This window comes from Diadema setosum, chromosome 5 (genome assembly GCF_964275005.1).
Source record: "Diadema setosum chromosome 5, eeDiaSeto1, whole genome shotgun sequence".
In the NCBI taxonomy this organism is placed as follows: Eukaryota; Metazoa; Echinodermata; class Echinoidea; order Diadematoida; family Diadematidae; genus Diadema; species Diadema setosum.
In genome coordinates, this window is record NC_092689.1 from 2,073,635 (window position 1) to 2,092,898 (window position 19,264).

Consider the following 19,264-nt stretch of genomic DNA (forward strand, 5'->3'; position numbering starts at 1 on the left):
TTATCATTGTTTGAACTATTCACGTTACAGATTTATGGTGTCCCCCCTCTCGAGATTTTCATTTTCAGATACGCAGTACTGTGTTAATCATTATCAGCCTCAATACAAACGTACTGAACACATAACAATATTTACAATACATAAGACCACTCGATGAACTATTTGTTTTCTTGAAGTGAAATATTTCTATAGATTATTTGAAACGGAAAAAGTTATTTATTCATTCTATTCATCACAAACTGCAAAATGCAATAAATGAGTTTGAATTCTGAATGATCCTACACCACTTTTTCACCTCTGAAAGCAAAAATGTTCTGGGAGGACGTGACTATTGCTTATTTGTAACAGAGCTCAGAGTCATCTGTATGATGTGATGAGATAGATAATGGTTAGTAACATTTTACGAAGCATGCAAAGATCTGTAAATATCTTTATCAAACAATTATTTGCTTTTATATCCCTTGTCATCATCTTAAATGTTCAAGATATATGCAGAAATGTGTCCTCGGTCTAAGCAGATGATTTCTAAGGTGAACATTGAACACTTTGTAATACCCCTTTTTTTGTCGTTGTTCTTGCGTTCTCCTTCGTATTAACAACTAGTTTACATCCTCCAAGTTGATTATGCAAAATAACACCCTAACATTTCATAGATGTCAGAGGACTTTATTTGAACATTTATTGTGTATTATTTTCATATTGAAGGAAGTTTATCACATATTTTGATATCAAGTTCTTGAAAATTTTCCTTTTTTTTAGATAACTTGTTTCACTGTTTCATTCATGACAGATTTTTTTTTCTTTTGCATTTTGAATTTACAATAACGTGCTCTGCGATAACAAGTACTGTATTCTCTGTAAGGATCATGGATGACATTCTTTCATTCCAGATAATCTAGCTATTTTGTATACATGTATATAGTTTGCGATTTCTTTTTCTTGTTGCAATAACGCTATTCACTATTTCATTCTTGAAGTATAATTTGCCGTAATAGACGATATCGCTGAAACGCAAATAGGTTTCCTCTCCGATTTAACGTCTACGCCATACTCGAATTTTACTGTTTCATTGTAAAGCCTGCGTGTACCTTCGCAAATGAAAAGTATCACCATGCATAGATAGATATCCTACTCAAGCCACAAGACGAATTAAACTACAAACCAGCATTCATCATGCAGTAGAGTTTACATCGATATGTGCCTTTAACGATGAACCCAATGCTGCTTGTAGTTCAGCTGCTAAGTTCATTTATTTAAAACTATGTGCCTATGGAATGAGCCTCACTCCAATTACTTTATTTTCGTTGCCCTCTTCGCTATGTACTCAGACAGATTAGTCTCTTCACCACAAAGAACATTGAATCGAATATTCAGAATGATGAACTCTTTTCAAAAACAGCAATAAAAACAGAGATGTGGGGAGCGGTATTCCCCCGAAGTTAACTTGCAGAAAGTATCTAAAGAAATTCTTGTCTCAGATCATACTGACACGCATTATTCATTTTTGTTGTATTTACTCACCGAATGGGATTGACTACAGTGCGTGCTAATACTATCTTCTGAAATACCATTCTTGTATTAATCGACGAGGAATTAACGTTGCGTTTTATCCTCTCATGCAACTGGTAACTACATGAGATCCAAACACACACGCACACGCGCGCATGTCCATGCACACGGTAAAAGAAGAAGAAGAAGAAAAGATATTCAATTGAATCATATCTATGTTGCTGTTGATGTTACTTCGTGGCTATGTGTGTTGTTTGAGTGTTTGATAATCTCTGCTGGTCGAGCGTCAAGCGTCATGCGTTCTGCGCCGTGCGCGGTATATCTCCACCGTTCGTCGTCTGTGATCTTTTGACATGTTCCTCATGTTCAAATAGCACAGGTGGAGGCCTGAAAGAGTGGGGCCGTCAGAGGCCCAAAACTGTCTACAAGTCAGAGATCTATTCAAGCTTCAGTATTTGGGGGCCTACAGCCAATTAACTCTGTATGATATACAGTGTCCATGCTATATAATATGTCACAGGTAGATGATAATAAGTTTGTCATGGCACTGGATAGCAGTCGATTGATGGAGCGCACAAGAGGTTATCAAGTTTGGATGAAGCCCAAATTAAGGGTTAAAATTTTCTTCTTCTTCAAACCCCTTGGTCAGATTTAATCAATACAAAGACATCCTATAAGGGTTGTTGATGAAAGGGACTCCACGAGTACTGTCGATCTCGATTTATCTTCTTCATATCCATCATCTCCAGAAGCATGTGCGCATAAGTCATATTTCATATCACTTATAAATGTGATCATATTTCAACATTTCGTGTATATACTTAGAGTAAGAATACGGAGGGTTATCAAAATTGTGATTATTTTTTATACTTGCTCTTACATAAAAAAAAAAAACACGATGTAAACAAATACAACAATCAATACGGTTTATTAACCGTGATCACGTAGTTTGGGCCACAAAAAATAAATAAAGAGCTTAGGCTTCTCATGACGGTGGCAGACGTACCCAAGGGCTAAGTGTAATATTGTCATCTCCTATAAATTATGTACTTACACTTATCGCCAGGAATCACTCAGAAAACAGCGAATACAAATTTATTCAGTTTGTACTTGACTGTATCAAGATCTTTTGTCCATTAGGATGGCTACGAAAATCCAAACCAATGATAATAAAACAAACATTGTTTATGTATAAGAATCACATACGAGTGGGGATATCCTGTCTCCGTGTATACAATTTGTAAAGTTATTAATTCTAGCCGGTACCCCTCTACCCCCCCCCCCCCGCGCATCAATTTTGAATTCGTCTTAAAGTTCGGTGAGCGTCAAGTTGCCAATGATTTACGAAGTCTGAGTGTGAATGTGAGTGTGAGTGTGTGAGTGTGAGCGTGAGTGTGTGAGTGTGAGTGTGAGTGTGAGTGTGTGAGTGTGAGTATGTGTGTGAGTGTGTGTGTGTGTGTGTGAGTGTGAGTGTGAGTGTGAATGTGTGTGTGAGTGTGAGTGTGTGTGAGTGTGTGTGTGTGTGTGTGCGTGAGTGTCCGTGGGTGTGTGTGTGAGTGTGCGTGCGTGAGTGTGAGTGTGTGAGTGTGAGTGTGAGTGTGTGAGTGTGAGTGCGTGTGTGAGTGTGAGTGTGTGTGTGTGTGTGCGTGTGTGTGCGTGTGTGTGTGTGTGTGTGTGTGTGAGTGTGTGTGTGTGTGTGAGTGTGAGTGTGTGTGTGTGCTGAGTGTGCGTGTGTGTGTGAGTGTGAGTGTGCGTGCGTGAGTGTGAGTGTGTGTGTGAGAGTGTGAGTGTGTGTGTGAGTAAGTTACGTATGAGCAGGGAGGTCACCCTCTCGTAGAGTGTGTAGTATAATTTGCATAACGTAACTTTTTCCAAGTGGACCACGCGACATCGTATGCATGCAGTATACAGAGAACGACTGGGATGATGATGGATGATATCTCACAGCGCTTTGTATCCAGTGGGAAATGCGCTCTAAAAAATGAAGACCTGAATATAAAAACGACCCAAGTCCAGTTTTTGGCCAAATTCAGTTTGACATGGGAAATTGTAGTTTTAATCATGGACTCATCTTGTGTATAAATGATAAATCCTAATTACCTCCGGAAGTGCCTGAAATGAATGAGTTAAATCTTATATGAATGTAAGAATGAAGGACTTGGGTCATTCTTACATTCATATTATAGCGCCCTCTCTCATCCTTCTCTCATCTCTATAGCAGAATATCATGTAGTCCATCACACAAAATGGCCTCTCCACAACAATTAATGTAAATGTTAATTGTCATAATAATATATGTTCTAATTTATATATACAATGTTGCCTTCCCTTCACAGTTAAATAGAATATTATTGGACAAATAAAAAAGAAATGAAGTTTTTTTAAGTTTACTCGAAATGGTCTTCCATGGACTTGGGTCGTTCTTATATTCAGATACTCAAATATCAAATATCATTCTTATTATAAAGACTTAATATGACACGTACATTGAAATGATAAGTGGTCATTAGATGTACATCAAAGATATGAAATTATGTTCTTGATACATTTTTGCAAATGCTATTGATTATAATGATAATAAGATTAATGATGATAAAAATAATAATGATAATAATAATAATAATAATAATAATAATGATAATGATAATAATGATACTAATAATAATAATAATAATTATTATTATACTAATAATAATCATCATCATCTTCATCATCATCATCATCATCATCATCATAATAATAATAATAAGTAATACTGGTAACAACCAAATATAGTTCGTACATAAGAAGGATTGTATTCGACGTGATAATATATAACAAAGATCTCGGACGAAGGTCATGCAGACCAAAGGCCTAATTGAAAAAACATATAAAAGATAGGAATAGAGCAACGCCCTGGCCGTGCTTTTTGATTTTTGCTTACAGCCCTGGGATGATCTTATTATACACTGCCACATATGAGTTATCGAGTACAAACAAAATATTTCTTGCTCACATTATCAAAGTATGTAACAGAACAGAACATTCAACCTATTATACAAATGTATTACACATTGCCATACATTCATATTGGTCCGATGTGGGAGTGAAGAAAAAAAAACAACTTTTGTTTCTTAACGCTAAATCATTCCTTTTTATACTTTATTAACTATGATTGACATTGAGAAGTTTGGTCGTATCTGTGTTTGAACTACAGAGGTTAATTAGGCACTCGACTCCACACCAAATCTAATGTCTTTCCAAATGGAAATTTTGCGTGCTTCCAATGTTTGTATTACACAGAACTTATCTTATTTGACATTAGGAGATATCATTGCGCCACAAAATGAACAGTCTCGGTGCTTGGATGGGTCAAGAGGAAAACTTCGGTATCCGGTCGAATCAAAGTCCAGTCAAGAGTGCATGTACATGTTTTATATTATTATCTCTTTTATGGTATATCATATATCTATATAATGTATGCAGTGCACATGTTTATCTTTTACTTTAACACCTTTGGACTGGCTTATATTTTTAGCAGGTGTTTCCGGATTATAACCCCCTTAAATGTAACGCAGAATTGTCTTCAGTGTTGATCGATATCCATCATTCAAGAAGAGTTTATAAAAAAAAAAGTTAACATGTTTACGGATTCAAAATGGCAATGTCAATTCAACATCACGGTGCTAATAGTGAATCATCCTAAGCTATACCCACTGATTTGTAACATTATGAGATGCAAGTGGCACAGTACGTATTGTTCATCTCGAAAACAAGCCTATACACAAAGAAAATGACAACAACGGCGACGACTACACTAAAGTTTCTGCTGCAAATGCACGGTAAAGATTGACTTCCGTGATTTCGACAAGCCGATTATAGACTACAGTATATGCAATATTCTGCACATGACGCATATTGTTTCTGATTCCCCAAGATTTGCTAGTCAAATTCAGCGTGATCCTTCATTAAGAATACTTGGCGATGGTGACGCCGTCAAAAGGGGCATCCCACGAGACCGACACCCACAAGTCATATCAACCCACCAATTCAACATTGAAAAAAAAAGGTCCATGAGTCAAACAGCCACCAGTCATACAGCCAATGAGTTCGACACTCGGCTAATAAGGCCCATGAGTTCTGCACTAGGTAAGAATCAGCCATTTTTCTTCATTATTACTTGGGGCGTAATTTGTCGATCTTGTTTGCTTAGTGTCGAACTCATGAGCTGCGTATGGACTCATGGGTGTCGACCTCGTGACGTGCACCCGTCAAAATGCCGTGTGTTATCATGCCATCCCCTGAAGTAAAGACAAAATACTCTGTCCCTCGGATAGGACATGAATAATAGAGGACCCATGCGTGAGAGTGTCAAAGTGCAAAAGATCCCGCTAACCCGGTGAACTACAGTTTGCATAATAATTCACTTCCTTTAGTTTTTGAAAATATGTTTAATAAGAATAAAAGTATTTATAAATACCCCACTTGTCAAACAGATAAGTATCATTTGCCCCTCACCCGAACTTTATTTACAAAATCCACGTTTATTTACAGTGGCCCAAAATTTTGGAATTCCCTCGAGTAAAATGTAAGATTCTATTAGTTTGAAATCATTCTCTAGTAATCTAAAGAAATATTTGATTAGCTCGTATGTACCCCATGATTAGTTTGACTGTTTGGAATTGTTGTTCTTTTTTCTTCACCCTGCATCGAGAATGCTGACCTGCCCTTCGCTCTCTCTACTCCCCCATCCCTCCCTCCCTCTTTCTCTTTTCCTACTCTCTTCTGTGTGTGCACAATGTATGTGGATGCATACATGTGAGTGTACGTGCGTGTGTGTGCGTATGTGTATGTGTGTGCTTGTGTGTATGTGTATGTGTAATACTTCCAATGATTAGCTTGTACGGTACATGTATCGTTGTATTGTGTTATAAAGCCATGTATAATGTGACAAAATTGGTATAAAGACACCCCTCTCAAGATAATGGACCAACCCAGGGTGTGCAGTGTACGTACACACGAAAGTGTGTACGGGGTATAACAGTGTCAAGGGACACACGCAGCGGGTACAAAGGTCTAAGTGCAAGAGGTATCAAAGGACCCTGCTCGGAAAGAAAAGAGATAGATAGTGGTTGGAGAGTTAGCGTTAGAGTAGTAGATAGTGATAGTAGCTGTAGGGAGAAGGGCTTTGCCCTGGGGTGTAGATAGAGCTGTTTGGGAGATAGGTTTTCTAAACTTTTTTTTTTCTCTTTTTATTTTTTATGCAACCATAAAACAAACAAAACACACAATATAAACAATGTACTAATGTCCAGCCTATAGCATTAAAAAGGGTTCAGTAAACAAGTCACATTAAACTATCTGCCATAATGGAATAACACAAGAAGATGGATGTCTATGAGATATATGAAAATAGAGGATCAACCATTACAAAAGCATGGACCACTTCCTCAAATGACATTGTAATTTACCTTTTTTTGTGCTATAGCATATTCAGTTTTCTGTTTATACTTTACTAAAGCAATAAATGCATCAAAATTCAAAGTTGAACCTTGAAATCTACATCTATATATATATAAAAAACTTAAGACAAAGAAATAAAAAAAAATATACATGTACAAAATTCTACGTCATCATTTACACCAAACATCATATTAAAAGGCAAAAAGGTATATACCTTTTTTGTCTTTTCCTCTATGAAATCAAATATTTTTTTTTTTTCCATAAAGGTAGTGTTTTAGGACAGTGTACAAATAGATGAAAAGCAGTTTCCTGTTCTTGACTACAAAACATACAGTCTGGGTGTTCTATTTTTTTAATCTTAAATAAGAATGCATTTAAACCAATAACATTATGAAAAACCTTAAAATAAAAGGAACGAAGTTGTGTTTCAACAGTACATTTATACTTGGTTTATTCATATGAATAACATCCCACTGAACTGTTTCATCATTAATGGAGAAGAGGTCTTTCCATTTATCTTTTCTTTTCTCACATGAGGAGTCACACTGTACATTTCTTATTACCGGATAAGCATGTTTAGAAATTTTCTTTTTTTTTCACCAGCTCTGACACTATTTTATCAAACATATCTTCATCGGTATCTAAGGAAGAATCAAACCATGAAAGATAAATACCATTCATTAAAGAATTATATTTTCTCCTATCCTTAATTGCAATATCAAATTCCAGAACTAGCTCTTCAAAGGTTTTGACACGACCCCCTATGTGCAAATCATTAATAAAATGAATTCCTTTCTCAAACCAGTCAGGGTAATAGAAAAAAGGTCTATGTTTCAAACTAACTTTCTTATTCCATAGTCCTGTAAATGAAAATTTGAAAGGCCAAGGTCTTTCAAAATACCTTCTCTATAAATGTACCATACTTTTAAGGTTTCAACTAATTGAGAATTCTTCAGCTTGTTCAAAACACAACCTGGGACGTTTGCTCTCCACAAAACTAAGCTATGTTCATGAAAATTCAATAGCATTACCTGTTCAATATCCTTCCATGTATTTGAATAATAAGGATCTAAGAATTTTGCAACCCATGTCATCTTCTGAGCCTGTGCACAAACCAAAGGATCAATCATACGCAAACCGCCTGAATCATAATCATTACATATTAACTCTCTTTTCACTCTATCTCTACCCCTTTCCATATAAATTTAAAGAGCATACTATTCAGTCGTTTAAAGAACGACTGAGGTATATTTAAACAAAGCACAGTAAACATAAAAGTCAGCTGAGGTAAGAGCAGTGCTTTGACCACAGCTATCTTTCCTAATACTGACAAATTTCTTTGTTTCCAACAATGTATGTTCTATTTGTACTAACTTGGGTACATAATTCAATTCATACATTCTTCTTTAACGATATTATTGATTTACTGAGATATTTAGTGAAAAATTATAGACCCATATCATTACTGAATGTAGATTATAAAATAATAGCAAAGCTTTTTTGCAAATAGATTAAGATTGAGTTTACATACCATAATTAAGGAAGATCAACAAGGCTTTATGCCAGGTAGAAATATAAGTGCTAATATTCGGACCATTGTGGACATGATTGAATATACGGACATATTGAAGATACCAGGAACGATTTTGCTTCTAGATTTTGAAAAAGCATTTGATAGGGTTGAGCATAATTTTTTATTTGAAATTCTTAAGAAATTTAACCTTGGAAACAACTTCATTCAGTGGATCAAAACTTTTTATAATGAGAGAAGTAGTTTTGTGATGAATAATGGTTTTTTCACTGATCAAATTTCTTTGTCTAGAGGTTGTCCAAGGTTGTCCAATATCCCCACTACTTTTCATTTTAGCCATAGAAGTTCTGGGTATTGCTATTCGTAGCAGTGAACATATTAAAGGTATACCCATTGGGAATTATGAAAAAAAGTTGAGTATGTATGCAGATGATACAACAGTATTTTTGAATGGTGATGCATTTTCAAAATCTGTTTGAGTTGTTACACAAATTTGCAATATTCTCTGGATGTAAAATAAATTTATCAAAATCTGAAGCTATACACATTGGATCCTTAAAAGGGTCTACCTTACATCCTCTTCAGTTGGAAGGTTTACAATGGAAGGAAAATTCATTTAAAGCATTGGGTGTGCTCTTTTCGCTGAATACGAAATCTATGTTTTCTAAACTTTCTGGTGGCTTGGCTTGCTATCGCACACATTTCTTATATCTTTGCTTGTAATACCGCCTTCTCGGAGGACGACTGCTCAGGCTCTGCTTAATAAACACACAGTAACGGTATGTTTTTCTCCATGACTCAGTCTTTGATGTCAACTTTGTAGTTGTAAGCACTGCTGCCGATTGTCTGCTGTGCGATGCTTGTGATAGGTGTTTATGGTTTGATGTGCGGAGTGGAGAGTGAGTGTGTGATGGTAATGTGCAAGATCACAATATATTTTTGTGAAAACGAGCCTACAATCAACCCCATAAGGCCAAAATTCGCTACAAAAATTAATGTATTGCAGTAATGTAACGTAAGTGAGGGGACTGCACTATACAAGTTCGCTTTTTAGCAGCCCCTCAATTTTCATTTCCATGAAGTTCTTTTAATAACCAATATGTATTATTATGTTCCAAGATATGTAATCATTTGAAGTGTATTACCTGTGTATATTGATTGGAAATGAAAATAAAAAAAAAACATGCATCACATGCATGTGTGAAATGAAATGAAAAAAAAAAAAGTACCCCCACCCCACCCCACTTCTGAAAGTGTGGCACCGGCCGTGATACAATTGGAAAAGGATCCCATAGACATTGATAGAAGACCAGCTCGTGTAGCTTAATATGAACTCTCCATCCTCTTTATATTTCGCAGTATTGTTACCAGTATTAAACTTTGTTACTCAATATAAATTATCCAGACCATTATACACTTTAGAATAATGTTTGGTTGAAAACAGAATATCACCGAAAGCTATAACAACAGGATAAGCGCACATGAGAAGAGGAGAATACAACTTTTGAGCTGGAGCTGTGTTGTCCAAAGTGAAATACGTACGAAAAAGGTGGAATCAAACTCATACAGCTGCTCCTTCAAGTTTGAGGTTCGGACATGAGGATATGAAAGTTTACAATCATAAAATATGTCTTTCTCCATTTTCATGATATTGTATTGCGGTTTTTCATAGGATTGAATATCAGCAACTTTATTATGATGCTCTGTATCTTGGTGACAGATTACATAAAGACTACCTTGTCCATTATTTATCACACGAATTCATTATCCATTCTTCTTTCTTCTTAATTAATGTCTAGCATCAAAGCTACTAGGTTTATCTCTTTCCATTGTTATCCAATTAACGACAAAACTGCCTGAATTGTCTCCAATATGTACTCATTGTGTTATGTCAGTCACATTCATAGCCGCTTCTTGAACGTGTACGTTGCGGTTCATACAAGAGTCTTGTGAGATGATGTATAATGTTTGCGTCAGCGCGGTACCATTTACAAACTTGGGACGATGGTTAGACAGATCAAAAAGGTTCTAAACAGTCTGGGTGCCAAAGGCTGAACCTTGTTTTACCGTTCACCCAATGTGTTTTGATGGCTTTACCCTATTTCGGGGGTGCTGAATCCGAATCTGCATGATGCAACCCTTGCATCCTTGAGGGTTTTGAGATATTCAAGATGGCCGCCAAAATGGCCGCCCAAACCGGAAATTCCCATGTATTTCCTTCTAAATGTTGAGAAATTGAAAACAATTTATGGTTTAACCCTATTTCGAGGGTGCTGAATCCAAATCTGGATGATGCAACTGTTGCATCCTTGAGGATTTTGAGATATTCAAGATGGCCGCCAAAATGGCCGCCCAAACCGGAAATTCCTTTGTATTTCCTTCTTAGTGGTGAGTAATGAGTGGTGAGTAAAACAATTGATAATTCGAAGCTATTTCGACGGTGCTGAATCCGAATCAGGATGATGCAACTCTTGCATCGTTAAGGGTTTTGAGATATTCAAGATGGCCGCCAAAATGGCCGCCAAAACCGGAAATTCCCCTGTATTTCCTTATAAATGGTGAGAAATTGAAAAAAAAATATTGATGGTTTTACCCTAGTTCGAGGGTGCTGAATCAGAATCTTGATAAAACTCTTGTGTCCTTAAGGGTTTTGAGATAATAAAAATGGCCACCAACATGACCGCCAAAAATGGAAACTCACATGTAGACCCCCTTTTCCCTTTTTTCCGTCTAAATGGTGTAAAATTGAAAACAAATTGATGGTTTTACCCTATTTTGAGTTTGCTGAATATGAAGCTGCAGGATACAGCTCTTGCATCCTTAATGGTTTTTAGATGATAAAGATGGCCGCCAAAATGGCCCCAAATGGCCGTCAAAAACGGAAATTCCCATGTAGGCCCCCTAATTCGTTCTAAATGGTGTAAAATTGAAAACAATTGGTGATTTTACCCTATTTTGAGGGTGCTGAATCCGAACCTGGTTGATACAACTCTTGTGGGTTTTTTTTTTTTTTTTTTTTTTTGGGGGGGGGGGGATTTGATAATTCCAAGATGACCGCCAAAATAACTGTCAATATTGAAATTTTTGAGACCCTATTCAGCACCCTCGACATTTTGTTGTTGCCATTTTTGCGTTCCTTAGGGTTTTGAGATGTCCAAGATGACCGCCAAAATAATTGGCAGAAATTGAAATTTCAATGTTAATGTTTTTTTCTAAATGTTGAAAATTTGAAAATAAATTTATGGTCTCATCCCATTTCGAGGTTGCTGAAGGTTTTGAGATATTTACAATTGTCCTGTATAAACGGAAATTCCTTGATATTTTCTTATAAATTGTGAAATATTGTGCTATAACGTGAAGCGAGTGATTAAAAGCAATAATCCGTATTCTTGAATTCAACTCGGTTGAGCAAATTTGTCAAATCAGCCAACAATTAATGGCATCCAAAATGACTGTCACAATGGTATTGTAATATACTGAGATAATCCGATATGTCTCAAACGGAACTTTAACACGTAATGGAAAGAAAAATGATATTGACATCATACTGAAACGTACAAACACAAAGAAACGACTGATTTTTTTTTTTTTAAATGCACGATTGTTATAAAGTAATGCCTGTGGTAGCCAATAAGGGCTCCACAGACTGATGTGAAGTTAATCCTTTTTTGCTACAATATTTAGTTATGGCCTACTGGTATTTGGTGTTGAAATTTGTTTTGTATTCTTATGAGTCTCGCCGCGTACTCTTATGAAACTTGTGGCATATTCTCATTACGGCACTTGAAATGGTTGCATCCATGACCACTATAGAAGATATCAATACAAGGGTAATTTCAAAAGCACTCTGCGTGATTATGATATTCGTAAGTACTGGAATATCAACTATTACCTTACATGTTGTTGTTTGTTTGTTTGTTTTTTGTTTGTTTTTCTATACTGCGCGTTACCTGTGATTTTTCCATCCCCTCGTGTGTATATATGATATCGTCGCTTGGGCGACAAGACCTTGTATCTGAAATTTTACCAAAGTGACCACCAGAGTAGATATCAATATAAGGGTAATTTCAAAAGTACTCTTCGTGATTATGATATTCGTAAGTACTGGACTATCAACTATTACCTTACATGTTGTTGTTAGTTTGTTGTTGGGTTTTTTTTTTTTTGTTTTTGTTTTTGTTTTTTTGTTTACTGCGCGTTACCTGTGATTTTTCCATCCCCTCGTGTGTATATATGATATCGTCGCTTGGGCGACAAGACCCTGTATCTGAAATTTTAGTGAAAATGACTTTTTTGAATAAACAGATAATCAGTAAATGAGGTCCTGTCCAAACCTTAGCTGTCTTACCCCAAAAATGAAGCTACCATGGCATGTCAAAGGAAAGGTTCCCTCATTGTTAAAGTGCTTTGGCTGCCATGTTTGTTTGCTTTTTGTTTTTGTTTTTGTATTTCTCTCCTGAGCATGTGACATTTTGTAGATACGACGTTTATTGCCCCATATATATATATGTATATATATATATATATACCTTTTATATATGATATTACATCACATTGAAGAAAAATATGAAGCAGAACTATAAAAATGTCCAACTGTTGTCTTCAACATTGTCATCAAGACCACCAACATAAACCAATTAACCAATGTGAGTGTTCATGGATGAAACGATTAAAACTGTTCATGGATTAAAAACAGGTAATATTGGGAATCTCAGTAAACTTCTCTACATCACTATCACAATATGATCGAGATGGGTATGTCTTGTCCACTGATTGTTAGTGTTCAAAACATATCCATGATATGTAGATGAAACAGTGTAATCTTTCAAATATTCAACCGCATCTGTAGTCTTGCAGGATTCATTCCTGGCACAGCTGTATCTTACAAACTCCAAGATATCCGGTAAAGCTGGTTTCACTGTACAGCAAGTTCAAACTGGGATGGACAATATGCGTTCGTTTATCAGCAGAGTATGGTTGGGTTTAAATTTTGCCATTGACGAAAACCTGAAGTAGGGTAAAACCATCAATTGTTATCAATTTCTCACCATTCTGGCGAGCATTTTGGCGGCTATCTTGAATATCTCCAAACTTTCAATGATGCAAGGGTGGTTTCGTCCAGATTCGCATTCAGCACAGTGATCGAAATAGGGTAGAATCATCAATAAAATTGTTCTCAATTGCGAAACATTAAAATTGAAATACGCGGAAATTTCCGGTTTTGGCGGCCATTTTGAAATCGGAATAGGATAGAACCATCAAGTATTTTCAATTTCTTACCATTGAGAATGAAATACGTGAGAATTTCCGGTTTTGGCGGCCATTTTGGCGGCCATCTTGAATATCTCAAAATCCTCAAGGATGAAGGAGTTGCACTATCCAGATTCGGATTCAGGACCCTCCAAACAGGGCAAAACCATCAATTGTTTTCAATTTCTCACCATTTATAAGGAAATACATAGGAATTTCTGGTTTTAATTGGCGGTTATTTCGGCGGCCACTTTGGCGGCCATCTTGAATATCTCAAAATCCTCAAGAATGCAAGAGTTGCATCATCCAGATTCGGATTCAGCACCATTGAAATAGGGTAAAACCAAGATTTGTTTTCAATTTCTCACCATTTAGAAGGAAATACATGGGAATTTCCGGTTTGGGCGGCCATTTTGGCGGCCATCTTGAATATCTCAAAACCCTCAATGATGCAAGAGTTGCATCATCCAGATTCGGATTCAGCACCATTGAAATAGGGTAAAACCAAGAATTGTTTTCAATTTCTCACCATTTAGAAGGAAATACATGGGAATTTCCGGTTTGGGCGGCCATTTTGGCGGCCATCTTGAATATCTCAAAACCCTCAAGGATGCAAGAGTTGCATCATCCAGATTCGGATTCAGCACCCTCGAAATAGGGTAAAACCATCAAAAAACATTGGGTGGACCTTAAAACAAGTTTAGGTCCAAAAAGTGGCTTAGGCACCCAGACTATTTAGGTGAGTGTACCTACCTCCTTGGATAGAACTTACCAAGCCTTTTACGTGTAATTGGTTACAGAGTGAAATGGATGACGTCAGAAGTTCACCTGGCTTATTCGCCACCGAAATGCAGACACATTTCATTGATGGGTTTGTTTGTTTGCTTGTTTGTTTGTTGTGGACCCTAAGATGGGGGGGGGGTGGGCATTGAGATGAAATGACATGAAGACTTAGATGGGAGGTTCTTCATCAAATAATGTTCATACAAAATGGTCTTATTAGGAAATAGATCATTTTTCAGTCATGCCAACAGTGAAAAACATAACTTATTTCTGAGCAATAATTAGACCAGACAGTGCTTGCATGGAATCGAAAAAAAAAATTATCAACATGAAGGTTCCTCACAGATATTGAAGCAACGTCGTTAAAATCCTTACCCTCTTTTACATGTTACATGTTTGATCGTAGAATTTATTACAGAAGAACCAATTTGTGCCTGTACATTTCTTCATAATACTTCATCACCCTGTCCGAACACCTCACGACGTCAGGGGTAAGTTGATCGCGGTCGGGAAATTTACTTGGTGAGGAAAATTCGCTGCTCCTCATCGCCCTCCCGAAGAAATTGACAGCATCAAGAACAAGGTTATCCCCAGCCGCTTTCCATGACTTGAGGGAATCTGTGGAAGCATCCCATTTGAGGAGGGACTCGCTATAAGGGAGCCCTACCTTGTCGCAATACGCTTTCAAGTATTCTGCCGGCTTGGTCAGGAGATCATCAGCATCGATCACGATTGGATCGCTATCGATATTTTCTCTGACATACTTCCAGAGGTCGTAAAGCTCCTTCATACAACAACCTGGTGGGAAGAACTTGTCGTCGCGTTCGAGATCGTATTTCTTTTCGTCTACGGCTTCACCAGTTAACTGTCCGAGTCCGGAGAAGTGTTTGTACACTGCCATCCTATAGGACCGAATATAGCGGAGTGGGTGGCGAATGAGGAATGTGTGTTTGAAGCCTTCCGGAATAAACTGGTAATAATTTTCAGTCAGTGCAGATCCCATATCCTTGGCAATCACATTCTTGCTCGCCGACATCTCTAGCCCTCTTTTCACCGAAGTGTACCTGCAATAGATATACAAGTTACATTTTTAATCTAAGAGTATCGATTATCATCTATATCATTCATATATCATTCATTGGCAAAACAGATAGATTCCGAATCAGAGATGGCGAGATGACGTTATTAATCTGAATAAAGTAAATAATAATAATGTTTGGAATGTGAAGGTCTGTTTGTGGGAGCTTAATGTTACAGTTTGCAAACTCTGATAGCTCTAACACGAGATCTCGACCTTTTTTGGATTGCTTATTAAAGGCTCTGTTTACCATGGGGAGCAGTGATTTTGAAAATATTCGAGTTATCACATTGGATGGATATGTGTAGGTCAGTTGTAAATAAAGCCTAAAATATAAGGAAATATCACTATTTTTTCTCGATAAACCATAGCTGTAGACGGTTTAGTCTAGAAACAATCTTATAAATTTATAACATTAACATTGATTGTTTCTCTCCCTTATTCACGTTTTTACAACTATCAGTAATTTTGAAGCACTAATCTTGTTTTTTTTGTTGCATCTGCAAGATGGTAAATAATGCCTTGAAAGGTGCAATGCATGTAATGATGAACGGATGCCAAACCCGTGCAATGACTACCCTTCTGTTATAGTGGTGATCCCGAATGGTGATCCCGCTATGCACAGACCAAAACAGAGGTCAGGTGAGACCAACTCACGGGAGGCGGTCCGGCTCAAACTTGGTGTGAGCCATGATTTCCAACAATGCTGCTGCCTTCTGGAACGCCTTCTCATTCCCGTCATACTCCGTTGGGATGTCTTCGTTTGTATGGTGTTTGTATTCAATCCTTCCCAAGTTGCTGAACGTGTACGGTTCAAACCATACTTCTGTATGGGAAATAGCACTCAAACATTTGACAAATGCGGATGATATCGACCTTGGTACACACCACATCATGACTCTATTGCCTTTCTCTGTCCCAAGAGTTGGTGGTTTGGCTGACATTATTGCTAAAATACTCCAAATTTTAAAACTGTGACAACAATAGGCCATTAAAGGCAAGAGAAAATAAAGGCACGCCTTCAGTTCTGGCTTTTATTGGAATTGCAGCATCCGAAACATTTTCCCTTCGAGGTCAAGCACATGCTTTTAAAAGCATTCACGAGTCATGTGCTGGTCACTTCAGTCCAAGGGCAATAATGTGCAGATTAGATACTGACCAGACCATCAGTCTGGTAAATAAAGAATGTAGATAACAAAGTTCGTGTTTGCCAATTTTAGTGACCAAAAATATGACGAGGACATCAACACCTTTTGTGCGAATGAGTCAAATATGCACGAATTTCACACACAAAGGCCTACCTACGGTTAGAAAATTAATGCGGCAAATTCGCTTAGTCGAAATTCGATTCGCAAAATATAAGGTTGTAAGGTGAGACATCATAATATTACCATGAAAATCAAGAAAGGTGTTCAGAATCTGTGTGTAATCAAGGCAGGGTTTGTTTTTTACTTGGGCGGGGGGGGGGGGGATAGACAAATGATGATTGTCGATGACTAAGCAAAAAAGACCATAATCTTCACATTTTACTGCCACATCTCTCCCAAAATCGGCTGACATGCAAAAAGGAAGAAAAAAAGGGGGGTTAAACCCCCGAAGCCCCCCCCCCCAAAAAAAAAGAAAGAAAAAAGAAAACGAAAAAAAAAAAAAACAACCCAAAACAAAACCAATTGGTTCCATCCCTAAACCCCCACCCCCACCCCTACCCCCCCCCCCCCCCCTCCGCCGCTGGTAGTCTGTTATATCATGTCTGTAGATACGTGTTGTGAAGGACATGTTTGAAACCCAATGTCGACTAATGAGCCAGTTTACAGTTCCACTTTACGCATGAGCAGAAAAAAAAGGTCATTTGTACAATCAGGTATATCTGTTTTTTAATTCACTGAGATAAACACCCCTGATGTAATGATTATTCATGTAACCCTTGTAAAGTTGTTATTGGTGCTTACTAGCACGTCCACCTGACAGCAAGCTCTGTATTTAGCAATGTTGGTGGAAAGACTTTGTTTTATGCATTTAACACAAAACAATGGAATGATTGCCTGCTTCGAAGTGTCAATTGACAGACTATTCTTGTCCTGTTCACTCATTGTTTGAAAGTTAATTCCATAAATTGTGAGCATGATCTGTCATTCATCACGCTGCTTTGAAAACGAGTGAATTGCCTAAACAAGAAAGGTCATTTGTATCTATGTGTCCATGAGCTAAATGTGAACTGGCTTATTACCATACGATGCAGTGTGAAAATGATTCAACATCGAAGTTACTATAAAAAATTGTGGTAACGTATTTTAGGTAAAAGCTTTACTTATGCGCATATTTTGATATGATCCATTACTTCGTCCCCCTTTCCTTCCATGATGTTCCTTTTCTTTTGTTTCCTTGTCTCTTTGCTTATTTTTCTCTTATATCTCTCATCATTTCCCTTCTATTTGCATCTTTTCCTTCTATACAGGAAATGATAAAATAAAAATCGGAAGCAGATTGATGCTAGAGTCACACACGACCGGATTTCGTATCGACCCGTAAAAGCGAATCGAGCCGGTTCGTAGAGACCCGTATCGTAAGCCGTATCAATTCCTGATGAATTCCGGGGGCTACGATACGGCGGTGAAAAAAAAAATGGTCATGTTCAAAATTTTCTCACGGATTTCAATTCCGTATTGATATCCGAAATGACCCGGTTCGAACTGCATTGACTCGCATCGACCCGCTGCAACCCGCAGCGTAAAGCCGTATGGACCTTTGCCGTATACTAGTATACTGCATTGCCTTCATACAACGGATGATGACAAGGTCTATATCCGGGTCGGTACTGATCGAAGCGGGTTGACACGGGTCGATAGGGGTCAATACGGGTCTCTAATTCCTTATGGACCTGGTTCGAAATCCGTTTTGTGACCCGGCCTTGTGTGACTCTAGCTTTAAGGTTGCGATACTACGCAAGTAAATATTTTCTTCTTTCCTCCCTAGCTTGATTTATCCGCAGCTCAATCAGAAGCTCTACACAACAGCATGATACTAAAGTATGTACGTATGTATGTGTGTATGCATGTTTGTTTGTTTGTTTGTTTTGCACCTACCAGTAAAAGAGACGGCATCTTGTACGAGAGGAGTGTATTCGACTCTTCAGATATTCTATGATATAAACAGCAGCAAACAGAAATTCAATTTACGTCTTCCCTGGCAATGTAGAGGGTTAGGGTTACATGGTGTGTCTCACGCGAGTAGCTCTTCAAGGGAAATTCCGGATAGTATACAATACAGGCTTCCCTGCATTAAAGGTACTAGCCCACATTTGCAAACCCATGAAAATCAAAACTGCATAAAACAGGTCCAATATGACTTCAAGTACAAGTTATAACAGTAACATACCTCACCTGTTGTTCTTTGTCTATACCATTCGATAAAAGAGAGAAAATCATCGTTTTAAAATCAATTTTCAAACCGGGTCAACCCGACCCAAAATCGAATTACGAGCGCGGGCTAGCTACGTACTAACTGCGACCAGCCCCAACGTGCAGCGTTGGGGCTGTGCAATTTTCGCATTCAGATCGAGGAGTTGTACAAAACGGGTGCCGTTTCGGCGCTATATTTCCTTAATTTTTCAACAAAAAAATACTAGGAATACTTACATGGGTCGATTAAACCTAAATGATTAATTTCGGCGA

At 37.5% G+C, this 19,264-nt stretch overlaps 1 protein-coding gene across 1 annotated transcript; it reads right to left on the reverse strand.

The window, feature by feature from the left end:
* Nucleotides 1-14,927: 14,927 nt before the first annotated feature.
* LOC140228415 (uncharacterized) lies at nucleotides 14,928-16,537 on the reverse strand. The gene is made up of 2 exons (XM_072308635.1): nucleotides 16,251-16,537; nucleotides 14,928-15,579 (listed from the first exon to the last, which is right to left on the reverse strand). The coding sequence occupies exons 1-2, from the start codon at nucleotides 16,535-16,537 to the stop codon at nucleotides 14,928-14,930; spliced, it is 939 nt and encodes a 312-aa protein (XP_072164736.1).
* Between the last annotated feature and the right edge of the window lie 2,727 nt (nucleotides 16,538-19,264).

Bases quoted from the DNA above. Each gene is read 5' to 3' on its own strand.
- LOC140228415 (XM_072308635.1), bottom strand. From the start codon at position 16,537: ATGTCAGCCAAACCACCAACTCTTGGGACAGAGAAAGGCAATAGAGTC. The intron at 15,580-16,250 runs GTGAGTTGGTCT...TATCTATTGCAG, and splicing joins TTTGAGCCGGACCGCCTCCC to GTACACTTCGGTGAAAAGAG.